This window comes from Heterocephalus glaber, unplaced genomic scaffold (assembly GCF_053883595.1).
Source record: "Heterocephalus glaber isolate CG9 unplaced genomic scaffold, H.glaber_assembly_v1.0 deba00001781, whole genome shotgun sequence".
NCBI classification, from domain to species: domain Eukaryota; kingdom Metazoa; phylum Chordata; class Mammalia; order Rodentia; family Bathyergidae; genus Heterocephalus; species Heterocephalus glaber.
Genome location: NW_028258467.1, coordinates 10,295,716 through 10,315,033, shown reverse-complemented (window position 1 = coordinate 10,315,033; position 19,318 = coordinate 10,295,716). Strand labels below are relative to the sequence as shown.

The following is a 19,318-nucleotide window of genomic DNA, read 5'->3' as shown; positions in this document are numbered from 1 at the left end:
AATAATGCAGAAGTGTTCCAATTTCTCCACATTCTAGCCAATATTTGTTTTCTTTGTCTCTCTCTCTCTCTCTCTCTCGCTCTCTCTCTCTGTCAGTAGCCTTTCTAAGGATGTGAAATGGTAGTGTTTGATTTGCATTTCCCTGGTGATTAATGACATTGAGCACTTTTCTTGTGCTTATTTGCTATTTGGATGCTTTCTTTTGGAAAGTGTTTATTCAAGTCCTTTGCTTATTTTTTCCTAAATTGTTTACCTTTATTTTTTCAGGTTTTTTAGTTTTTGTTAGTGCATACATGTTTGTAACAGATAAGAATCACATTCCTCATGGGGAGACGGTACATGCACATGGCACAACTTAATTCTCATTTGCCCATTTTTGAATTGTGTTTTTGTTATTGAACTTTAGGACTTTCTATATCTTTTGGATATTATTCTCTTATTAGATATGGTATTTGCAAATATTTCCTTACATTCTGTGGGATGTCCTTTTACATTTTAGTTGTCAGTAGTATTTTTGATGCACTATTTTTCTTAAATTTGGGGTAGGGTTGTCTTTGGATCAATAAGTGTCTGCAAAGCTCACATTGCCTTTGATGTGTCTGTAAAATAAAAAACAGAAAGGTAATCATATCTGCCAGTGTAGGGGGCAGGGGAAGGGGACGTTACCAGAACCTCTGCAGTAAGTCCTAGTCTCCTGTGAGCCACCGCAGCACACGGCGAATTACAGGAAAGGTAGACAAATGAGACAGAGAAGAAGCTGAGCTTTGGGTCTGATCAGTGCTGCTCTGGGCAGCAAAGACAAAAGCCCCCTAGCTTGCAGCACCTTTTATTCAGTACATCAGGAGAAACAGATGTAACAAGTGAAAAAGAGTTCCGTACTTCACATTGGGATAAACAAGGTGTAACAAAAACCTGGGGGGCAGTGGAAATCTAAGAACAATGAGGAATTATGCAGATGAAGATTTGGTTCCTCCCTGGCGTCTACCGCAGGTGTGGTCTTGTCCTGGAGATTGCAGCATCGGGGTGGGGGTGGGGGGATCACTCAGGTCTCAGTTGTGACCAGAGGCCAAAATGCAATTATGTCTGGAATGTCCTAGCTGGGCTGTAGGCCGGAGAACTAGGCCTACTCAAATGATTTTTCCTAGAATTATGTAGCATTGCTCCCAACATGCCAGCAAGTGTCAGAAATGTCTTAATGAAAATTTCAGCATTAATCTTCTAGTCTGGAGCCAGGCTGTCAAAGCCTGTGGGGGCTCAGGAATGCATACTTTGTTAGTGCCTCTAGTGGTTCAGATATGAATAGTCCACAGGTGTAGAGAGTTCAATGCTTGAATTCTGAGAGATGGTGCTCCTTTTGGAGTGGACAGGGAAAAGGAAGGCTGTTTCAGAGAGAAAGTGGGATAAGAGGAGGTATGGAGGAACATGAGGTTAGGTTTTGGCGCAACCTTCGGATTAACACTCTCATAACCGTACACCACCTCTGCATTTCTCGAGACCTTACAATTTGTGAGCTGCAGCCCTGAGTGCATCATTTGCATAATCTCACTTACCACTCATATTAGTCCTATGGGCTGAGTACTGCTGTTATCTCCTGTAAGACATGAAAAACATGGAGCTCAACAAGGTTAACTGATTACTCAACAAGCTATTTAGCTAAATAACTATGAGTACATTGTAGAATTATTAAATGCAGGAGTCAGGCCTACCTCCCACTTGGAAATGCCAGCTAGACAGTAGGGTATATAGGGTTAGGGTTCAGGAGAGAATTAGAACCTGGAGTTATACATACATCATATCTATCATATGTAGATTATATTGTTAAGTACATATCTAAACATGTTATACAATATACATTACATATATGTTTTATGTATTATATATTGCATATTATATACAACATACATGTGTGCCATATGTATCATATCGTGAGATGGAAATCATGGCTTCCTGTTTTCTATCCTCAGAAGGAACTAGTATAGAGATGCCATACTATACTGCAACTGCAAAGACAAAAGTAAACTTGCAGTATAGAAGAATCATCTTTGAAGGTTAGTTGCAATGCAGAGCAGGTTCTGGCAAGGATGCCCTTCTAGCACGATTTATTTGCTGTGTTTTATCAATCAAACAGAATCAATCTCAGATGGTTCATTTTCAGCTGCTGAGTTCGAAAGCAGGCATAGACATCAGGGTTGGGAGAACTCTTTTAAAGGGGATAGCGTCATCTCCAGAGAAAATCAGATCGACAATGACCTGATTTCTGAGATCTACCCCCACACTGCAAATAAAGCTTGAAAATAATTGCTACCACATCATAAAGTTAGGAAATATTTTTCCTTAATAAAAACTTAGGAAAGCAAAAGCATCTTTCATTTCTTGTCCTTGGAATTACTTCCTGGTAACTCTATTAAGATAATACTAAAGGATTTCCAAGGCCACTAATTAAAAGTGTTAAACATAGAAAAATTAGAGTCACGGTTAAGAAGTTGAATAAAGTGGGATCAAAATTCTGTAAGCCCAGGAAAGGAGAGAGAAGGACACAAAGAGGAAGGAAGGAGGCTAGAAGGAAATGAGTTATTATGTTGACGGAAATATTGCTGGGTAATTGGGATTATCCTTTTCCTTACATCCTTTTACATTGAACAAATTTTCAGCAACACAAGTATTACACTAATAAAAATGTATTCTAAGCATAATTCTTTATTTCTTCCTGCAGCTTCTTCTTGTCTTTGTGGATGTTGTATAGTTTATACATAGGTTGAATCAGTGTATGTGAAAATCTGTCTTTTGCTTTTCTCAGTTAAATTCGGTTAATTCTGTTAGATAGTTTCCACACTTAACGACTAGGTGACATTCCATTGAGGTAGAAAAATATTAATTAACTTAACTTTCATCATGCCTTGCTCAACTAGCAATAACTACAAGAAACAAGTATTTTCCAGAAGCTTGCTAATACTGATCTTGGAAGGCATTTTGTTGAGAATGTCATTTTATGTCATCTCTCAGATTTCTTTACCACAGACAGCAACATTTTCTTTGGTTTAAGGCATGCTGTTATCTGTGGGCAATACAATTCTTGTAAATACTCGTAGTTTCCTTTCTGCTTGGGCTACTACATAATTCAGAACCTAATTTGTGATTCTCCTTTAGCAACTTCAGGAAAGTATGACCTGAATCTGTTTACTGACTTTCCCTAGAGCTGAAGATACTACTGCACCTCTGAATTTATTTAACTCAAATTACTTTAAATCTATACTTTATTTTCTTACATCTTTTATAAGCTGCCTGAGCTGTTTGGGAAACGGAGTGAGGCATTTCCGAACTACAAGGTAACATTCACATTTATTTGGAGTTTACCTCCATGCAGGTACTGTTCTGAATACTTTGCTGCATTATCTCATAATTATCCTTAGAGACCATGAGTATCATCATTTCCACCGGTAATCCAGGAAATAGGCATTGAGAGATTAAACAGGGTGCCTGGAGTCAATCACATCCCAGGGCTTGTGCTTTGAATCATAACTTAAATAAAATAATGAATATGACCATTCCATAACACTGCACAGTTAAGCTGTTATACAAACCCTGATGTGAATTTTGTTCATATTTTAATTTTAAGCTCTCCCTTTCATCTATGGGAACTTTAATATTTCTACTGCTATTGAGATGAGAAAAAGAAATAGATACACAGGAGGTGGAGGAGAAGTGTCCCATATATTGAGAATAGAGCTACAGATCTCACATGTTTAGAAAGTTCCTCCTGGGGAGAATGACGAGGAAGCAGGGCCCCCTGGCAGATCCCACATTCTTAGAATGCTCCTCCTGCTATTGATTACAGGACTCACATCAGAACTTGAGCTCTGTGCTCTCATTTCATCCCCATTTCATCCTGCGTCCTCTCCTTCGTAGAGAGGAGGAAGTGGGGGTCAGGGGAAGCCAGCTTAGCTGGCCCAAAGCTTGACTGCTGTGAGAGGAGAGCCACCATGCAGATACAGACCCAGCTGTTCTGTGCTAACCCTCAGCTTGTCCTGAGAAAGAGGGGATTTTGAGCAGGGCTGAACCTGTTTGCTGCCAGGTAATAAGATGAGAGCAGGGAAACTGAAGCTCTTGCCCGGCACAGCTTAGATCTGGCACATCTTTGTTCCATACTTCCTTTCTCCTCACAGTTAAAATTCTAAACAGGGTTCCACTGACCCAGGTGCTGAAATGTTCATAGCATCCAAGTATCAGTTTCGGATGTGCTTTTACCTTTGTCTTAAGCAGCAGCCACGGGGAGGACAGAGGCTCCTGTGCACCATGCTAGCTCAAGATGCAGAAGGCATGAGGCACAGATTGAGAGGTACTGTCTACACCCCTGGTGAGTGTGTCGGGCCAGCTTCAGACAGGGGCCTCTCCTCTGTCAAGCCCGACCCATTCTTCCAGAGAAATGCAGGTGGAGAGGTCACGAGAACTTAGGTGCTGCCCCCTCAGATTTCCCCACTACAGTGATGGCCTAGGGCAGTGGTGAGGAACCTATGGCATGCATGCCTCGGCCAGCTGTTTGTTACTGAGAGCTCTAAGAGGTCCACCATCACTGGCCTAGGAGCGCCACAAACACCTATCGCACCAGGCTGGCTTGCAAACACAGAAATGTATTTTTTCACAGTTCTAGAGGCCAGAGGTCCAAAATCAAGGTGTCAGTGGGGTCATGCTCCCTCCAAGGACTGTAGGAGAGAACACTTCTTGGTCTTTCCCAGCTTCTGGTGGCTTCCAGGCCTTCCTAGATTGTGACACCTCTTTCTAAGTCTGCCTCCATCTCTCTGTGACCTTCTTCCCCTTGTTCATCTCCTCTTCCAACAAGGACACAGTCATTGGATTTAAGGTCCACTGAGATACTTTTATCTCAAGATTCTTCACTAATTATATCTTCAAAGACTCATTTTTTTTCATTTGAGAGCATGCTCTGGGGTTCCAGATGGACATGAATTGAAGGGTGCACTATATAGCCCGCTACATTCATCCAGGCTATTGTGGGGCATTCCTAGCACTACCTCCTGGCAGGTGTCTGACATCAGCACTCCCAGGAGAAGGAGTCTCAGGTGTCTGGGTACCCAGAGGAAAGCCCACTGTCCTCAGTGCTCCAGCTACGTGTGTGCAGCCGGGGACTGGTGTTACAAAGCACAGGGGCACAGTATGGATTCTTGCACACGAATCCCTGCCTCGGGGTGAGTATTTTCTTGCCTGATTTCTTGCCTCTCCATACCTTGCCTCTCATTCTGGTTGTCCAGGTAGCCCTCGCTTCATAGCAGGAGCTATTGCAAGCACTTTTGCCTATAATTCCTCAGTGAATCTTCATGACTGAAGTCTGAGGTTGACGCATTCAGCGTCACCACTGTAGAGACAGTGAAACTGTCGGGCAGACAGGTGAGGTCATTTGCCCAGGCACAGTGCCAGTGACTTCAGAGCGGGTACTTGAACTAGTCTTAGAATCTCTGCCCTGAACCATAAAATGATTCTCACTGTAAAAACTGAAAACTGTAGATTAGTCAGCATCTTTTTGACCATGTTCCAGTGACGAACCACCCCTGACCGGGAAAGCATTATCTGATGTACATCCCATTTCTCCTAGACCTTTCTTACGTGCACTTGCATCTATTTATATGTCCACCCACGATCATAAATTTCATTCTGTTGAGAAGTTATCAAATTATATGCAGTACGTCAAGGTTTGGTGTTCAATTAATAATATGCTCTGAAGAGTTTTCCATATCTGCAGGTGTCTTTTGCCTTCATTCTTAGGCTGCTACAAAGGACTTCATGGTTGTGTGCAATCGTAGTTGACTCAAGCATTTCCCTCTTGGTGGGTGCTTTGGTCAGAGGAGGGCGATTCGTCAATGACCATTTAAAGTATCTTCTGTACTCATCAGGAAATGGTCTGAGAATAAGAACAAGAAAAAAAATTGTAGATCAAAATATTTATATTTTCTTGAAAAATGTAGACTTATCTAATCAGTTGATTGATTTGTTCATTTCTCTGTTTGCTGAGTGGTCTGTTGGTAGACAATGTGTGGTTTGGAGTAAGCAATATCTAGTTTCATACCTTGGCTCTGGTACTTACCAGCTGTGTGGCTTTTGGTAAATTAAATAACATCTCTGAGTCTGTTTCTCACATCTGTGAAATCCCGCCTCCTGGAATTCCCCTTGAGAATTATATGAGTACGGAGATTCCTGGCACTGTATCTGCCACATAGTATGGCTTTGACCAAAATTAGGGGTTTGGCAAATACTGATTCTCTTCTCATTCTCTCCTCAACTTTTATGTTTTCTGGCTCTGGAGATTCCCTGTCTTCGATATGGTCCATGATACATTCTTCAGACCATCTCACTACCATTAGTAAGAGGCAGTGTTCAAAACTTAGTATCAAGTATTCAAATTCTCTCAGCACTAATGCACAGCTATGGAACCTTGGACAGCCTCTCAGACTGCAGTGTTTCCATTTATAAAATGTCGCTAATTATGGCTCCTCTTCTTTGGAGTGTGTTACAGATTTTTTTCTTTCTAACTATGTAGCCCAGGCTCACCTTGAACTTGTGGTGATCTTATTGCCTCGGCCTCCCAAGTTCTGGGATTACAAGTATGTGCCACCACACCCAGCTTGTAAAACTTAAATGAGATATTCAAGTCCAGTGAGGTAGTACACACCTGTAATCCTAGCACTCAGGAGAATGAGGCATGAGGATCACCACAAGTGTGAGACCAGCCTGGGCTGTGTAATGAGTTCAAGGCCAGCATGAACTGCATAGCAATATTCTGTCTCAAGGAAACCACAAAACAACCAAATAAATAAATGAGATAGTTAGGCAAAGAGCACAGTATCTGGCAGGTAATAAACATTCAAGAAAATTGAGAACAAAGAAAATGTTTTTGAGTGTTCTTTATGATAATGCTATGCATGGAATTTGCAGCAAAATGGTTCACTATGATCTCATCCCTGGAGAACTATAGTCCAAGGAACTGTATACAAGCTTACATTCCAGAAGCAGTGGATACTTTCCTTGTGTCAGAACATGAGTGGTGGTGCGAAGGAAGAATAAACATTTGCATTCTGTTCTGTTGTTCATCGGCAAATTTATAGCTGTTACTTCATCCCACCAACACATAAACACGCAAGAGAGATCTTGTTTTCCATCCAGTCAGATGGGGAAATCAAGGCTTCTTGAGGTTTACAGACCTGCTCATCTCCCTATAGGATGTGGCCAAGCCAGTTCCACTGACCTCACATTTGGGAATCTTACAGTGGTTCCCTGGAGGCACATTGCTTTGCTGGGTGGTAGACTGGTCTGGAATCACTGAGTGTCCTTGGGACACCTTGGGCAGAAATTCCTGGGTCTGTTTCCTCCTCAGAAAAATGAAGGGCTGGTTTACATAATCTCAGTACTCTTTGGGCATAGTCAATTCGCATCTGTATTAGTCAGCTTTCCCATCTCAGGGACGTAATACCTGATAGCAGAAGCTTAGGAGGAAAGGTGTATTTTGATTCATGATTTAGCCTATAGTTGGCTGGCTCCAAGGCAGAAATGGTACGGCAGAGCACCATGGCAAAGGAAAACTGCTCACCACACGGCATCCAGGAAGCAGAGACAGACAGGAGCTTGGGCCAAGAATACACCCTTCTAGGTCATCCCATAGGCTCCACCTCCTTACAACACATTCAGCTATGAACTCATGGGACAGCCATAGAACTGATCTACCAATAAGTACAGCACCCCAAGAGCCAATCAGCTTCTGAAAACCTCACCTCTGAATACATGAGACTTTGGGGGGACATTTTATATCTAAACCACTGTGGGGGCCAATGTTATATTTAACAGAAACAAAGCAGAGATCTGCTGTATAATTTCAATCCTTTCTGCTTTTGAGGTTAGCAGATGCGGTGCAAAGTATGTCCACTCCATCTCCTGTGTTTGCTCTTGTTCTTTCTCTCCTTCCCCTACTACTGCCTCTTGTTGCTTCTCTAAGTCTCTTCCTGAAACATCACATTCCTCTTTTTATCCTCTCCTTCTCTATGCCTATACTCACTCCTGTCTCCTTTCTTTTTTTTCTCTTCCCTCTTCTTTTCTCCTATGTCTTCTCTTCTCCTTGGCTTCCTATTTCATTTGGTGTCTGTTTTTAATGTTCCTCCCACTTTTTCTTCTTCCTTCATATCCTCCCTACTTCTCTGCCTCTCCTTGTCTCTGTCTTACAAAATGGCTCAGAATTTTCAGTTAAAAAATAAATATTAACCATCGGTTCTTTTTGCCCCATTCACAGGGAATATTACTGGTAGAAATAATCAACACAAATTAAACTGGCAACAGCTAAAAGCACACAGGGTGAAATTTGTTATTGACTAAAATATCCATAGAGGACTTGAATCCTCTTGGTTAATTTTGTATAGCTGCACAATTTTCACCCAGGAGAATTGGACTTGGTGGAAATAATAACTGAAAAGAAAACTCAAAATGGCAGAAGGTATAACTTAGTTATAAATTAGTAAAATTTGTTTTGCTCCAAATGCTGATCAATGAATCAAATCTTTATAGAATTCAAACATGAAAAGAATTGATTCCAATGAAAATAGCTTCCAAAAAATTGGAAACAATTTAACTGCTGTGCAAGACTCTGATCTAGGAATTAAATTAGCTTAATGGAGTTTGCTATGGAAATGCTTCCTTAGTGAAAATTAATCAATGTCAGTATAATTCTGACTTTAAAGTTTGCACCGACAAACTCAGTCAAAGGGATTCTAGGCTGCTTTTCCAAAGCCACTCTAGGCCACCTTGTGCTGATGGCAGTGCAGCCTCTGCAGGTTGAGAGTCTCCTTCCCAAGCAGAAACTTTCAATGGTGGTCATGCCTCAGTGACACCCCCTGGGGCACTCTGCATGTCCTTGTGCCACCCATGGCCCTGGGTCTGGGTTCCTGCTGATGACCCATCATAATCGCTTCTCTGCACATTGATATAATTGCTGTCTAACTATCCCCAGTGTCACCAGGATCTGCAATCCCAAAACACCTTTACTTCCATTTTAATCTTTGTGTCAGCCAGCCTTGTGGGAGAGTTACTATGTCCTCATCTTACAGATGAGAAAACTGAAGCGCAGAGAGGACCTGTGACTGGGCCTCCTTCCCAGAGCTGGCAAAGATGGATCTGAATCCAGCACACCATTCTACAGCTGCCTGAATATGCAGACTGGCCTAATGTGTGGGTCTATGGCTCTTCCGAACAAGGCTTTGACATGACCTAGAAAAAATACATTCAGTTATCATCAAAGAGATGTTTCATTTTCAGGAACACTTGAAACTAGACCTCCAACACACACACACACACACACACACACACACACACACACGTGCACTGTTTGCATTAATTCATCAGAACAAGTCAATGTCTTGTTAAAGGCTTCTTGAATGTTAATGAATGAATAATTAACTTTAACTATATAATTAGCCTTTAAATGTGGTGAGACCCCCAGAGAGCATCTGAAAACATGCATAAGGAGATGATGAGCTAAAACCGGAAACTTTTGATTAGGAAATGTCAGGCCACTTGACAATCTAAGTCCCTGTCCCTGAAAGGGCTATGGTTTGACAATGGTGGCTGACCTTATCTTGGGTACTGGGAACCAGGTTTGCCAGCAGGTAAAATTGGGGGCTAGGAGTGGACTTTCAAGGGCATTGCACAGAGATGAGAAAGACAGACTGACTGAAGTAACGAGGTCAGATATGCATACTGTACAAGCTCTTACAGCTCTTCAGAGCTGTCAGAAGCTCCAGCAGGAAACCGGCAAGCTCAAGTGTGTGCGACTCATGTGACATCCCACCATACTCTACTCCTTTGCAGATTCACAGAGATGGGGTCTTATTTGCCCCTCTTGTTCTAAATTACTGCCATTTCTACGCATATGTGTTCCTTAAGGACTGCTGGTTCCAGGGATTGTGACAGCACCCACATGGCCTCTGGAATGACTGGCCAGGCTGTAGGGTATCTTGGGCTCCAGGCCTGTCCTGGTCCTCCTGTTAGGAAGCAGAGGCATCATTTTATCTGTCACAGAGGCTGAGGAAGAGGAACCTCCCTTCTGTAGGGAGCAGAAGCAGAGGCAGTATTATCTCAGTGAGCTGGGCAAGGGATGTTTCTCCATCACAGGCAGATCCTGACCTTGGAACCTCTCCCTCCCCAGCAGGCGAAGCATTTAGCCTGGTTGGGGAGGAAATGATGACTTCCTCTTGAAAAAGCAGAGACGGAAATGTCTGTTAGAGAAGAGTGACTGGAGCGCCTCCCTGTGAACCCTTGGCTTCACCCGTGCTTAGCTCTGCAGGGCTGATCCCTCCAGTGCCGGCCTTTGTCTCCATTTTCCCAAGCCCAGCACTGCCAATTACCCAACTGCAGCCCAATCTACCACTCTGCCTTTGGCAGTCACAGCTCAAATTGTCCAAATGCCTTTGGTCCAAATTGAGCTTCAGTTCAGTTGGCCTTTGCTTCTTCTTCTTCTCGTCCTCTGCTTTCAGCATGAAGCTGTGGTCATTAATACCGAAAGATCTCCCAAAAAGGTGGGAGAGGAGGTATGGGGGACAAAGGAAGTTTTCTATGGAGATAGCTAGCTCCAGGCACTATATCCATTAGGAACAGAAACGGAACAACCCACCACATCTCTTTAAATACTGGTTGCTCTGGTCTCACTCGGGCCTTTTCTTTCATAACATGTGGCTTGATTTACAGCTATTATTCCCAACCTAAATTTCCTAAATAGTGCACAGAGCTGCCTCCATTTACCCCACAAGTCTCATGAATAACCAGATTTGGTCATAGTGGCCATGTGTATGACTCTTTGCGTCAGCCTGCGTGGGCCTAAATGCTGTTTTTAACCCTTAGAGTCTGGGGGCAAATGTTGACTCATTTTGATGTTTGCTGCATCGATTTCTTCATCAGACAATCAGAAGAGCAGACGGTGGGAGAGTAACCCATCCCTGCACACTGACAGGGAATAAATAGAATGAAATAAAGCATGTTAAGTGTTCAGGCCTGGATTTATGATGCAGGACATAAAAAATTTGCAAACCCCTTTGCCATAAACTCTGCATTCAATTGAGTGCCTTTGTGTGTTTTGAGCATTTGTTACGTGCAACCACTGCACATACACTTTACTTATATGACATGGCCTCATTCCCAAAGCCCTCTGAGGGTAGACAGTGTCAGCTCCATTTTACAAACAGAAAATACAGGTGCCTTGTCCCTGACTTACAAAAGCTCTTTTTCTAGTGCACTAAAAGATTTCAAAGTCTCTTTCTGACAAACAGGAACACTAATTCTCAATAGAAATCAAAAGTAAACCTTTTGATCCAGAGGAAGGAAGGGAACCAGAGTCCTGTTCCCTCAGCCTTTGCCTTGCCCACCACGGCATGTCTGGCTGTGGTGTCCACTGCAATAGCCCCCAGCCACATGTAACCATGTCCATTAGCATTCAATCAAATAAAGAATGCAGCTCCCCAGTTGCATTAACTGCATTTTAAAGGCTCCCTACCCTGTTGGGAGAGTGTTGATATAGAGTGTTTTCATCAGCAAAGAAAGTTTCAGCAGACAATGGAGGGTTTGTATTGCAGAGTTAGGGCATATCACTGATGAATCCCAGACTCCCTTACCCTTTCAAAACCTTGTCTGGTCATAGAAGAAATAGGGAAACAAGCACAATATTTATGATACCTCCCTGCTGGGCAGTTGTGAGGCCCCATGGGATGATGTATGCAAAATGCCATGTAATGTTTTATAACGCACCTTGGAAACAATGGCCATTTGTATCAGAGCAGGCAGTAAGACCCCAGGATGCCTTCAAAAACAGAAGTATCTATGGGATTATGTCTAGGTCCCAGCTCTCTGATCACTGACCAGAGAGAAACCCAGTCCTGCAGTTTCATGTGTTAACATTATAGCCATTCTAATTTTGGGGGGTTTTTTTGGTACCGGGGATCAAACTCGGATCCTTTCGCTTGCGAGGCAAACGACAGAACCACTGAGCTAAATCCCCGGCCCTATATCCATTCTTATGTGGCCACAGACCATGGAGAGTCCAGCCAGGAAAGGCAGGTCCATCTGTGGCTCTCCATGGCCACAGCCCCGAGCCTGTGTCTCTCAGTCCACCCCAGGTAGCTATTTAGAATCAACCATGTCTGGCAAAGAATCATCCTGCCTTTAGTTGACAGTATCATATTTTTGCAAACTTTTCTCACTTTCTCTTTCTGCTCATCTGGCTGTTTATTGCTCAGCAGATTTTTCATGAAATATGGTACTAATTTACAGAAATCTGTGCCTGTCCCTAAAAATACCAATATACACTGCTGTTGGACAACTTTTGTATGGTTGCCAGGTATTTCTTTTGATTTCCATCACTGCAGTGCATTGGTGTAGGCTGGATTAGCAAGATGGGAAGGGCTTCATCCCATGAATACCAACAGATGGCATTAACTTTTGATGGCTCCATGAAAACCTATTCTATGTGTGTGTGTTTATGCTTCCTTTTTGAGGAACTGTGAGAAGAGAGGTTGCTGAGACTTAGAAAGTCTTCATAAAACCAAGATTCTCAGCATCTCTATGACAACTTTAATATATGAAGTATTTATGTTGCAGGTGCCTAGGCTCCATCAAGAAGGCAAATGCCATCTGTGACTTAAGTCCTCAGGATGCCTATGTAATCCAGATGTCTCAGTTTCCCCATTGATAGTACTAGGAACTGACTCTTGGCTCACAGAATCAAGCCTGCCTCAGCCGGACCATGATGAGAAACCAACAATAGGAAATGAGGAAGTGGTTTAGATTACACCATCACCTACACCTAACCATTGACAGTGCCCAGCTCTCTTCTGTTACTTGGATGATCTGATTCCTTTAGAAGGCTCTCGGAGCCTAATACCAAATCTCTGATCTTCCAACCTTGGGGTAAAAACTTTAAAGTCTTTCTATGGGAAACACAAGTCCTATAGTTTTGTCCCACTTCTAATCATTCCAAAAACAAAAACAAAAACAAACAAAAAAATGAAAATGAAGAATACATCTATAAACCTTCCAAATTGTTTTGTTTCCACAGGGAGCCCTTCAGCAGCTGTCTCTAAAAGAATGCAGCATTGCACATACTCTCCCAGCCACTTTCATTTTTCTTTGGCTCGCTGTTTTATGTTTCCTTGTTAAAGAAAGGCGATAAAGTTTAGAATATGTCAGGAAGTTGAGTAATCTCTGACTTGGTTTTCCTACCTATTTGAGGAGTTTGAGACATCCGTCTCTGTATTAAAGGGTGATTATTTCAGCCTCCTTAAATAAGTTTAAAATTTAGAAACAATATGCACGTGTTGATCAGGAATGTCCCCCAGAGGCCTCATGTGCTCATAGGCAGGGCTTTCAGGAGGTGATTGAACTGTGGTGGGGGTGTGGCTGATTGCAGATAGGACATACGGTCAGGTTGGAGGAGCCAGGCCACTGGGCGAGTCAACCTGGAAACCTGTATCTTTCCCAGTCCTCACTTCTCTCACTCCTTCCTGGGACAGAACAGCTTTTCCTCCACTGTGCCCCTCTGCCATGCTGTTCTACATTGGAGCCAACCTGCCATGGACTAAACCACGAACCCAAATAAACCTCTGTTCCTTTAAATTGTGGGTGCTGGGTATTGTATCTCAGCAACAAAGAGAGTGACTAAGACAGTACATTCTCATCTTTAGGGTTCTGAGTAGTGACTGGACCCAGCCGGGTCATTGTTAAGATTGCACTCTACTTGTCTTTTAGGAAATGCTGAGCGTGTTTCCTGGGGGATAAAGAACTTCTGGAAGGATGACAGTGCTCCCAATTTTGAACTGCATGGTGATTTCAAAGTGTGTACATAGGCAAAATTTTGAGTTCTTTTATTGCATATGGGTTTTACCTCAATAAAAATAAATATATCAAAAAGAAAAGAAGTGTGTGTTTATTGACATGGAAATGCATTTACTTGGTGTGAAATGAGAAAAGAAAGTAATTTGTGAAATAATTGGAATGATATAAATCTGTTTTGGGATCAATCTGTTTTTGTAAATACATCGTAATGAAACACAATGGAGCTCATTTGCTTATGTATTATCTATTGCTTTGGTGCTGTGTATTAGTTTGCTTGGTCTGCCCTGAAAAAGTAACACAACCCGAGTGGCTTAAGCCACAGAAATTTCCGGTCTCACGATTAGGAGGCTGGAAATCTGAGATGGAGGTGTTCCCATGCTGTCTCTGCAGGTCATGGGAAGGATTTGCTGCAGGCCCCTCTCCTGGCTTCTGCTGGTCCCTGGGCTGTGGCAGCATGAGGCCAGTCTTCATGTGATGCTGTCCCTGTGTGGTGATTTAGCTGCCCCCTCCTTGTTTTCCTTTTTGCAATACTGAGGATTGAACCCAAAGCCTTTGCACTAAGCTGTATCACAGCCCTTTAAACATTTTTAACACAGGGTTTTTTTTAAGTCATTAAGTTGCCCAGTGACTTATTTCCTTTTTTTCTCTTGAAGAACACCAGACATATTGAATTAGGGGCCCACCGTACTCCTGTGTGATCATATCTTAACTAGTTACATCTGTAACATCTCTCTCTCCAAATAAGGCCACATCCAATATATGGGTATGAGGACTTCAACATATGATTTTTTTACCCCCGTTTTTTTTGAGGGAGAGATATTTCAGCCCATGACACCCTACAACAGCAGAGTTGAGTGACTGCAACCAGGATTGTGTGGCCAGTAAAACCTAAATCTATGTTCTTTACATTAAAAGTTTGCCAACCCCTCTGCGTGTGTGTATGTGTGAGCGCACACACACAAAGACCTTGAGAGTCTGCTCATACATATGTTACGATAGTCTCTGAGTTACAGAATTATGGATTATAGAATTTTATAATCAGTTATAGAATTTAAATTTTACTTATATTCTTAATACTTTTCTATATAATTTGTGTTTTTAAAATTTATTATGTAATAATTTAAAAAATATAAACCAATAGTCAAGGTGTTTCTTTTGGGAGGAAAAGACACCATTGCTATTTAGCTCCTGTCTCCTTTCTGCACACTGGCTCTGTAGTTTATGGCGCTCTGCTTCAAATCTTTGTAAAGAAGTTACCATTCCCCACTGCTGGGAGGTGTTAAGGACAAACACTTAGCAAACCAGAAAACCTGTCTATTTACTCACTTGGGTACATGGATTCTTCGTGTCTTTATTTAGCTGTCTCTTATAAGTTGGAGAGAAAAGGTTTTGGCTTTTATCTCTTCATTTAAAATAGATCCCTTTATGACGAGGATGGAGAAGCCATGAATCATCATCTCCAGCGTGTGTGATGCTAGATCAGACCTCTGAAATGGGGCCTTGAGCTGGTACCAGGCCATCCCCATGACTCCGGGTTTTTTGTTGTTTCAGGAAGTTGGATGCCTTCATCTATGATGCAGCAGTCTTGAACTACAAGGCTGGGAGGGATGAAGGCTGCAAGCTGGTGACCATTGGGAGTGGGTACATCTTTGCCACCACTGGCTATGGAATCGCCCTCCAGAAGGGATCACCCTGGAAGAGGCAGATTGACCTGGCTCTGCTCCAGTTTGTGGGTGATGGTAAGACCTCCTCGGGATACCCCCTACTTTGAGGAGACTTGAGATCCTCACATGGTTTTCCAAGATGTACCCACTGTGCCACAAGTTAAGTGCCTATCATGTGATGCATGCTTCCTTAGGTTGCTTAAAATGGAATCCAATTCTAGATAGCCAATTTTTTAAAAAAGAAAATTATTTTAAGGATACAAAAACATTTCTCTCAGTGAATTTAAGAGGGTTGAACAAATAGGTTTAGAACAAAACAAGACCCATGGCAGTCCTTGTACCTCAAATCTGGGAATCCAGAGGTCCTTTCTCTGTAGAGGTGGTTCTCAGTGAAAGAGGGGCAATTTTGCCTCTCTGAGAACATTTGACAATGTCTGGAGACATTGTCAGTGGTCACAACAAGGAAGGTGTTAGCTACTAGCATCTAGTGAATAGAGGCTTGGCATGAAGGCTGTTGGCAAACATCTTACAATGCCCAGGCCACCCCCATACATCTCAAAATAGAATTATGTGATGCTAAATGTCAGTAGTATGGCATTGAGAAATTTTGCTCTGGAGTATTACGTAAGTAGGCTGCCTAAATTCCCATCTCTATTCTCTAAATTCTAAACTTCAAGTTACACAGAATTCCTCATCAGTTTTGAGTCAAATACTTTTCTCTGAACCCATCAGATCTGACAAAGGGGTGGAATCATGTTATGTTCCTTTTTGTCATCCTATGGAGGAACAAAGGCAGGGAAATCTCTAGAAAAGGGATAGTGGGCAGAAATTCTATAGGTTTTTACTACAGCCCATCCCTGACATGCAAAACATACAATCCCCACCTTCACAAGGTTTACAGGGGACTAAGGCCTGTGCGGATCTGTAGAGCCCAATGGGATGACTGGCTGTAGAATTTCCTTCTTTCCTTCTCTGTTTCATAGCTGGGGATCTCACCACAGCCCAGGGATCCCTGACATGGCTTTTAGAGTCCAACCATGTGAGTCATGGTTTCTTCTTGAATTGCTACACTGGGATAAGAGAAGCAAAATCAACCTAGAGAGCAGATTGGTATCAGAAATTTGCTCAGTGAGAAGAGAATATGCAAGCTCAAGGCAAGGGGCACAAGTCCCATTCCAGAGGCTATATTCAGTGATGACTACAGCATATGCTATGCTTGTCTAGAGTTGAAAGAGAAAAATATAGCAACCACCAGACCTGAATAAAGTATGGGCACAGGTCACTGAATAGGGTTGGTGTGAATTTGAATGGAGTGTAGAATTTCTGACTTCTTTTTCTCCTCTGACTACACCCAGAATTAAACCCTGGATTCTCATACTATCATCAAGCATTCTAAATGTGTTTTATATTCAATTCTTAAATAAGTATCGGATTCTCAGGATCCCCTACAGGGTATTTGTGCTTTCCTTAGATCTCTGGTCATGTTCTGTACTGGTAATGGTGATTGGTAGTTGTGTTGATCAGTGATGGCTGTTAAATCTTAGAGGGATATGACAATAAATATTTAGTTTCCTCATGGGAGCCCTACCTCAAGCTGGAGTGGATTTGGGAGCTCTCAGCCTGCAAGGCAATGTGCCAATAGTGTGACCTCTGCCCCATGCCTATTTGTCCTGGGTGCCAGGCTGACCAGCCAGTGGTTACCTGGTAAGCTCTTGCCTCTGCTGGAAGAACAGAAAAGACATCTTATGAGCCTGTGCACACTTCAAGACTCTGCTTCATTATATTATTGTCTGCTAACATCCTCCCAACCAAAGCAAGTCTGATGGCCAAGCCCCAAATCAGCAGATTGGAAATGTACTCTTTGATGGGTAGAGACATGGAGTTTTGGCGGGTGACTGAACACTGACAATCTAAAGCCAATTGTTCCATCTACTGCTGTGGTTGCCTGAGCATCTTTATATGCAGTGAACTATTCCGCATACAGCAGTCTGATCTCCAGCAGTAAATATCACAGAACTCTGAGCATACAGGTAAATATGCGTATGGATAAATGGTTGGTGTTAGGATGTATTTAATTTGACTGGAAACTTTTAAATGTGACAGCTGTCTGTCAAAAGACTGAATCCTAACTCTAGCCCTATCCATCTTTCTTGTTTCTCTTGCAACATCTATTAAAACAGCTAACATATTTAGGGAATAGGGGACATCAATTGTCACACTTGGCACATTACAAGTGTTCTTTAATTCAATCTTCATAACAAGCTTATGAAGTTAAACATTGTCATTCCTATTTTACAGAGGAGAAAACTAAAGCTCAGGGCTCTTATAAATCCCCTCACTGTTACATGAAAATGTCTTTACTTAATGGATCGTATTCTGGAAAGGGGTCAATTAGGCAAAACCCCTCTTTCATTTGTTTTTCTAAGATATCTACCCCAATTGACTACTTAGATACTAGAAATTCATAACGTTTTTAGGAAGAAGTAATTTGGTACATATCTGAACCAAATCTGCATTTGTCCTGTTTACAAATACTTCTGGGAAAAAGGTGATCTTCCTTAGCCTCAGTGTACTCATCTGTGAATGGGTTCAGACACATTTATCTAATAAGGTTGGTGTGAGGATGAAATGGGAAAATACATGTAAATCCTTTAGTGCAGCACAACACCTACAACATGGGAATGGTTCAATAAATGCCAGCAATCGCCTTCAGCATCACTCTTGCCATAATCTTCTCCAGCAGCAGTATTTTCATGATTCGTCGTTACTGTCATAATCATCAGCTGCATGATCCTCATCATTATCACCATCATCATTGCTGTCACCTCCATCATAACCAACATCTTCCTCCTCCTCACCACCATCCTGTATCCCTCCCATCAACACCATTAATATCTGTCCAAAACTTTTGTATTCAGCGCAAAAATATAGTCAAGTTATCATGGAAACAGCTTTCATGGTGCTGAAAACAAAATGTCTTTGAAGCATCCTACTGATGCTTACTTACAGAGTGTCTAGGTTCTTCTAGGTATTTTACATCCTGGCTTACTGCTTTCCAGGTCATACTGTCAGAGTTGGGAAATGTGTCTTTTTTCAGCTTCATCTTTAGAGGCCATCTGGAAGCAAAGACATAGGAGAGAAAATAACGTTGCTCCAGGGGGCGTCTTAAGATAATCTTCCCGGAAAGCCATGTCCAATTCTGAATGTCTCTCTAGGAGTAAATACATGAATTAACACAGCTGCATAAATATTTCACTTATCTTATGCAGCTTCAGCAGGATTAATTATGCTCTAAAATTAGACCTGTAAAGAGCACAGTGCCAAGCAGTACCTAATTATTATGCATCCTTTAGAATGGAGTGTTTATCTCTTGTTATAGAGTAGTTTCAGTGGACGATTACAAGTCTAATGAGTGTCAAAAGTATAAAAAAATTTTCCTAATGAGCTGTGTAAATATAACCTTTGAGTGGACTATTTGGTTATTGGAGGGACCTCCTACATGAAGGCTGCCAGGCATTTCCCTAGGAGGAAGGGCTACTGATCTGCTTTGAGGGATACACAGAACCCCAAAATGACCTTACCTCCCTCTTCCTGTCTGCTTGTGTCCTTTCTGAAATGGTGAAGTACATCATGGGATCTTTGGTTCTCAGTAGTCTGGAAACAGTTATCACAGGTACTTTTCAGCATTGATTAGCACTAATGTCCAATATCTTTTTTTTTTTTTTTTTTTTTGGAAACAGACACCTTTCTATGCAATAATGTTTCAAGAAAAGGTTGTCACAGTT

General features: G+C 42.1%; 1 protein-coding gene across 2 annotated transcripts in view; it reads left to right on the top strand.

Annotated features, from left to right (window-relative positions):
- Grin2a (glutamate ionotropic receptor NMDA type subunit 2A) overlaps nucleotides 1–19,318 on the top strand; it is a 379,678-nt gene that overhangs the window by 324,051 nt on the left and 36,309 nt on the right. For both annotated transcript variants that reach the window (XM_004864874.4, XM_087202850.1), the window contains one exon: nucleotides 15,421–15,608. In XM_004864874.4, coding sequence (XP_004864931.1) covers nucleotides 15,421–15,608 — 188 coding nt within the window. The remainder of the gene's footprint in view (nucleotides 1–15,420; nucleotides 15,609–19,318) is intronic.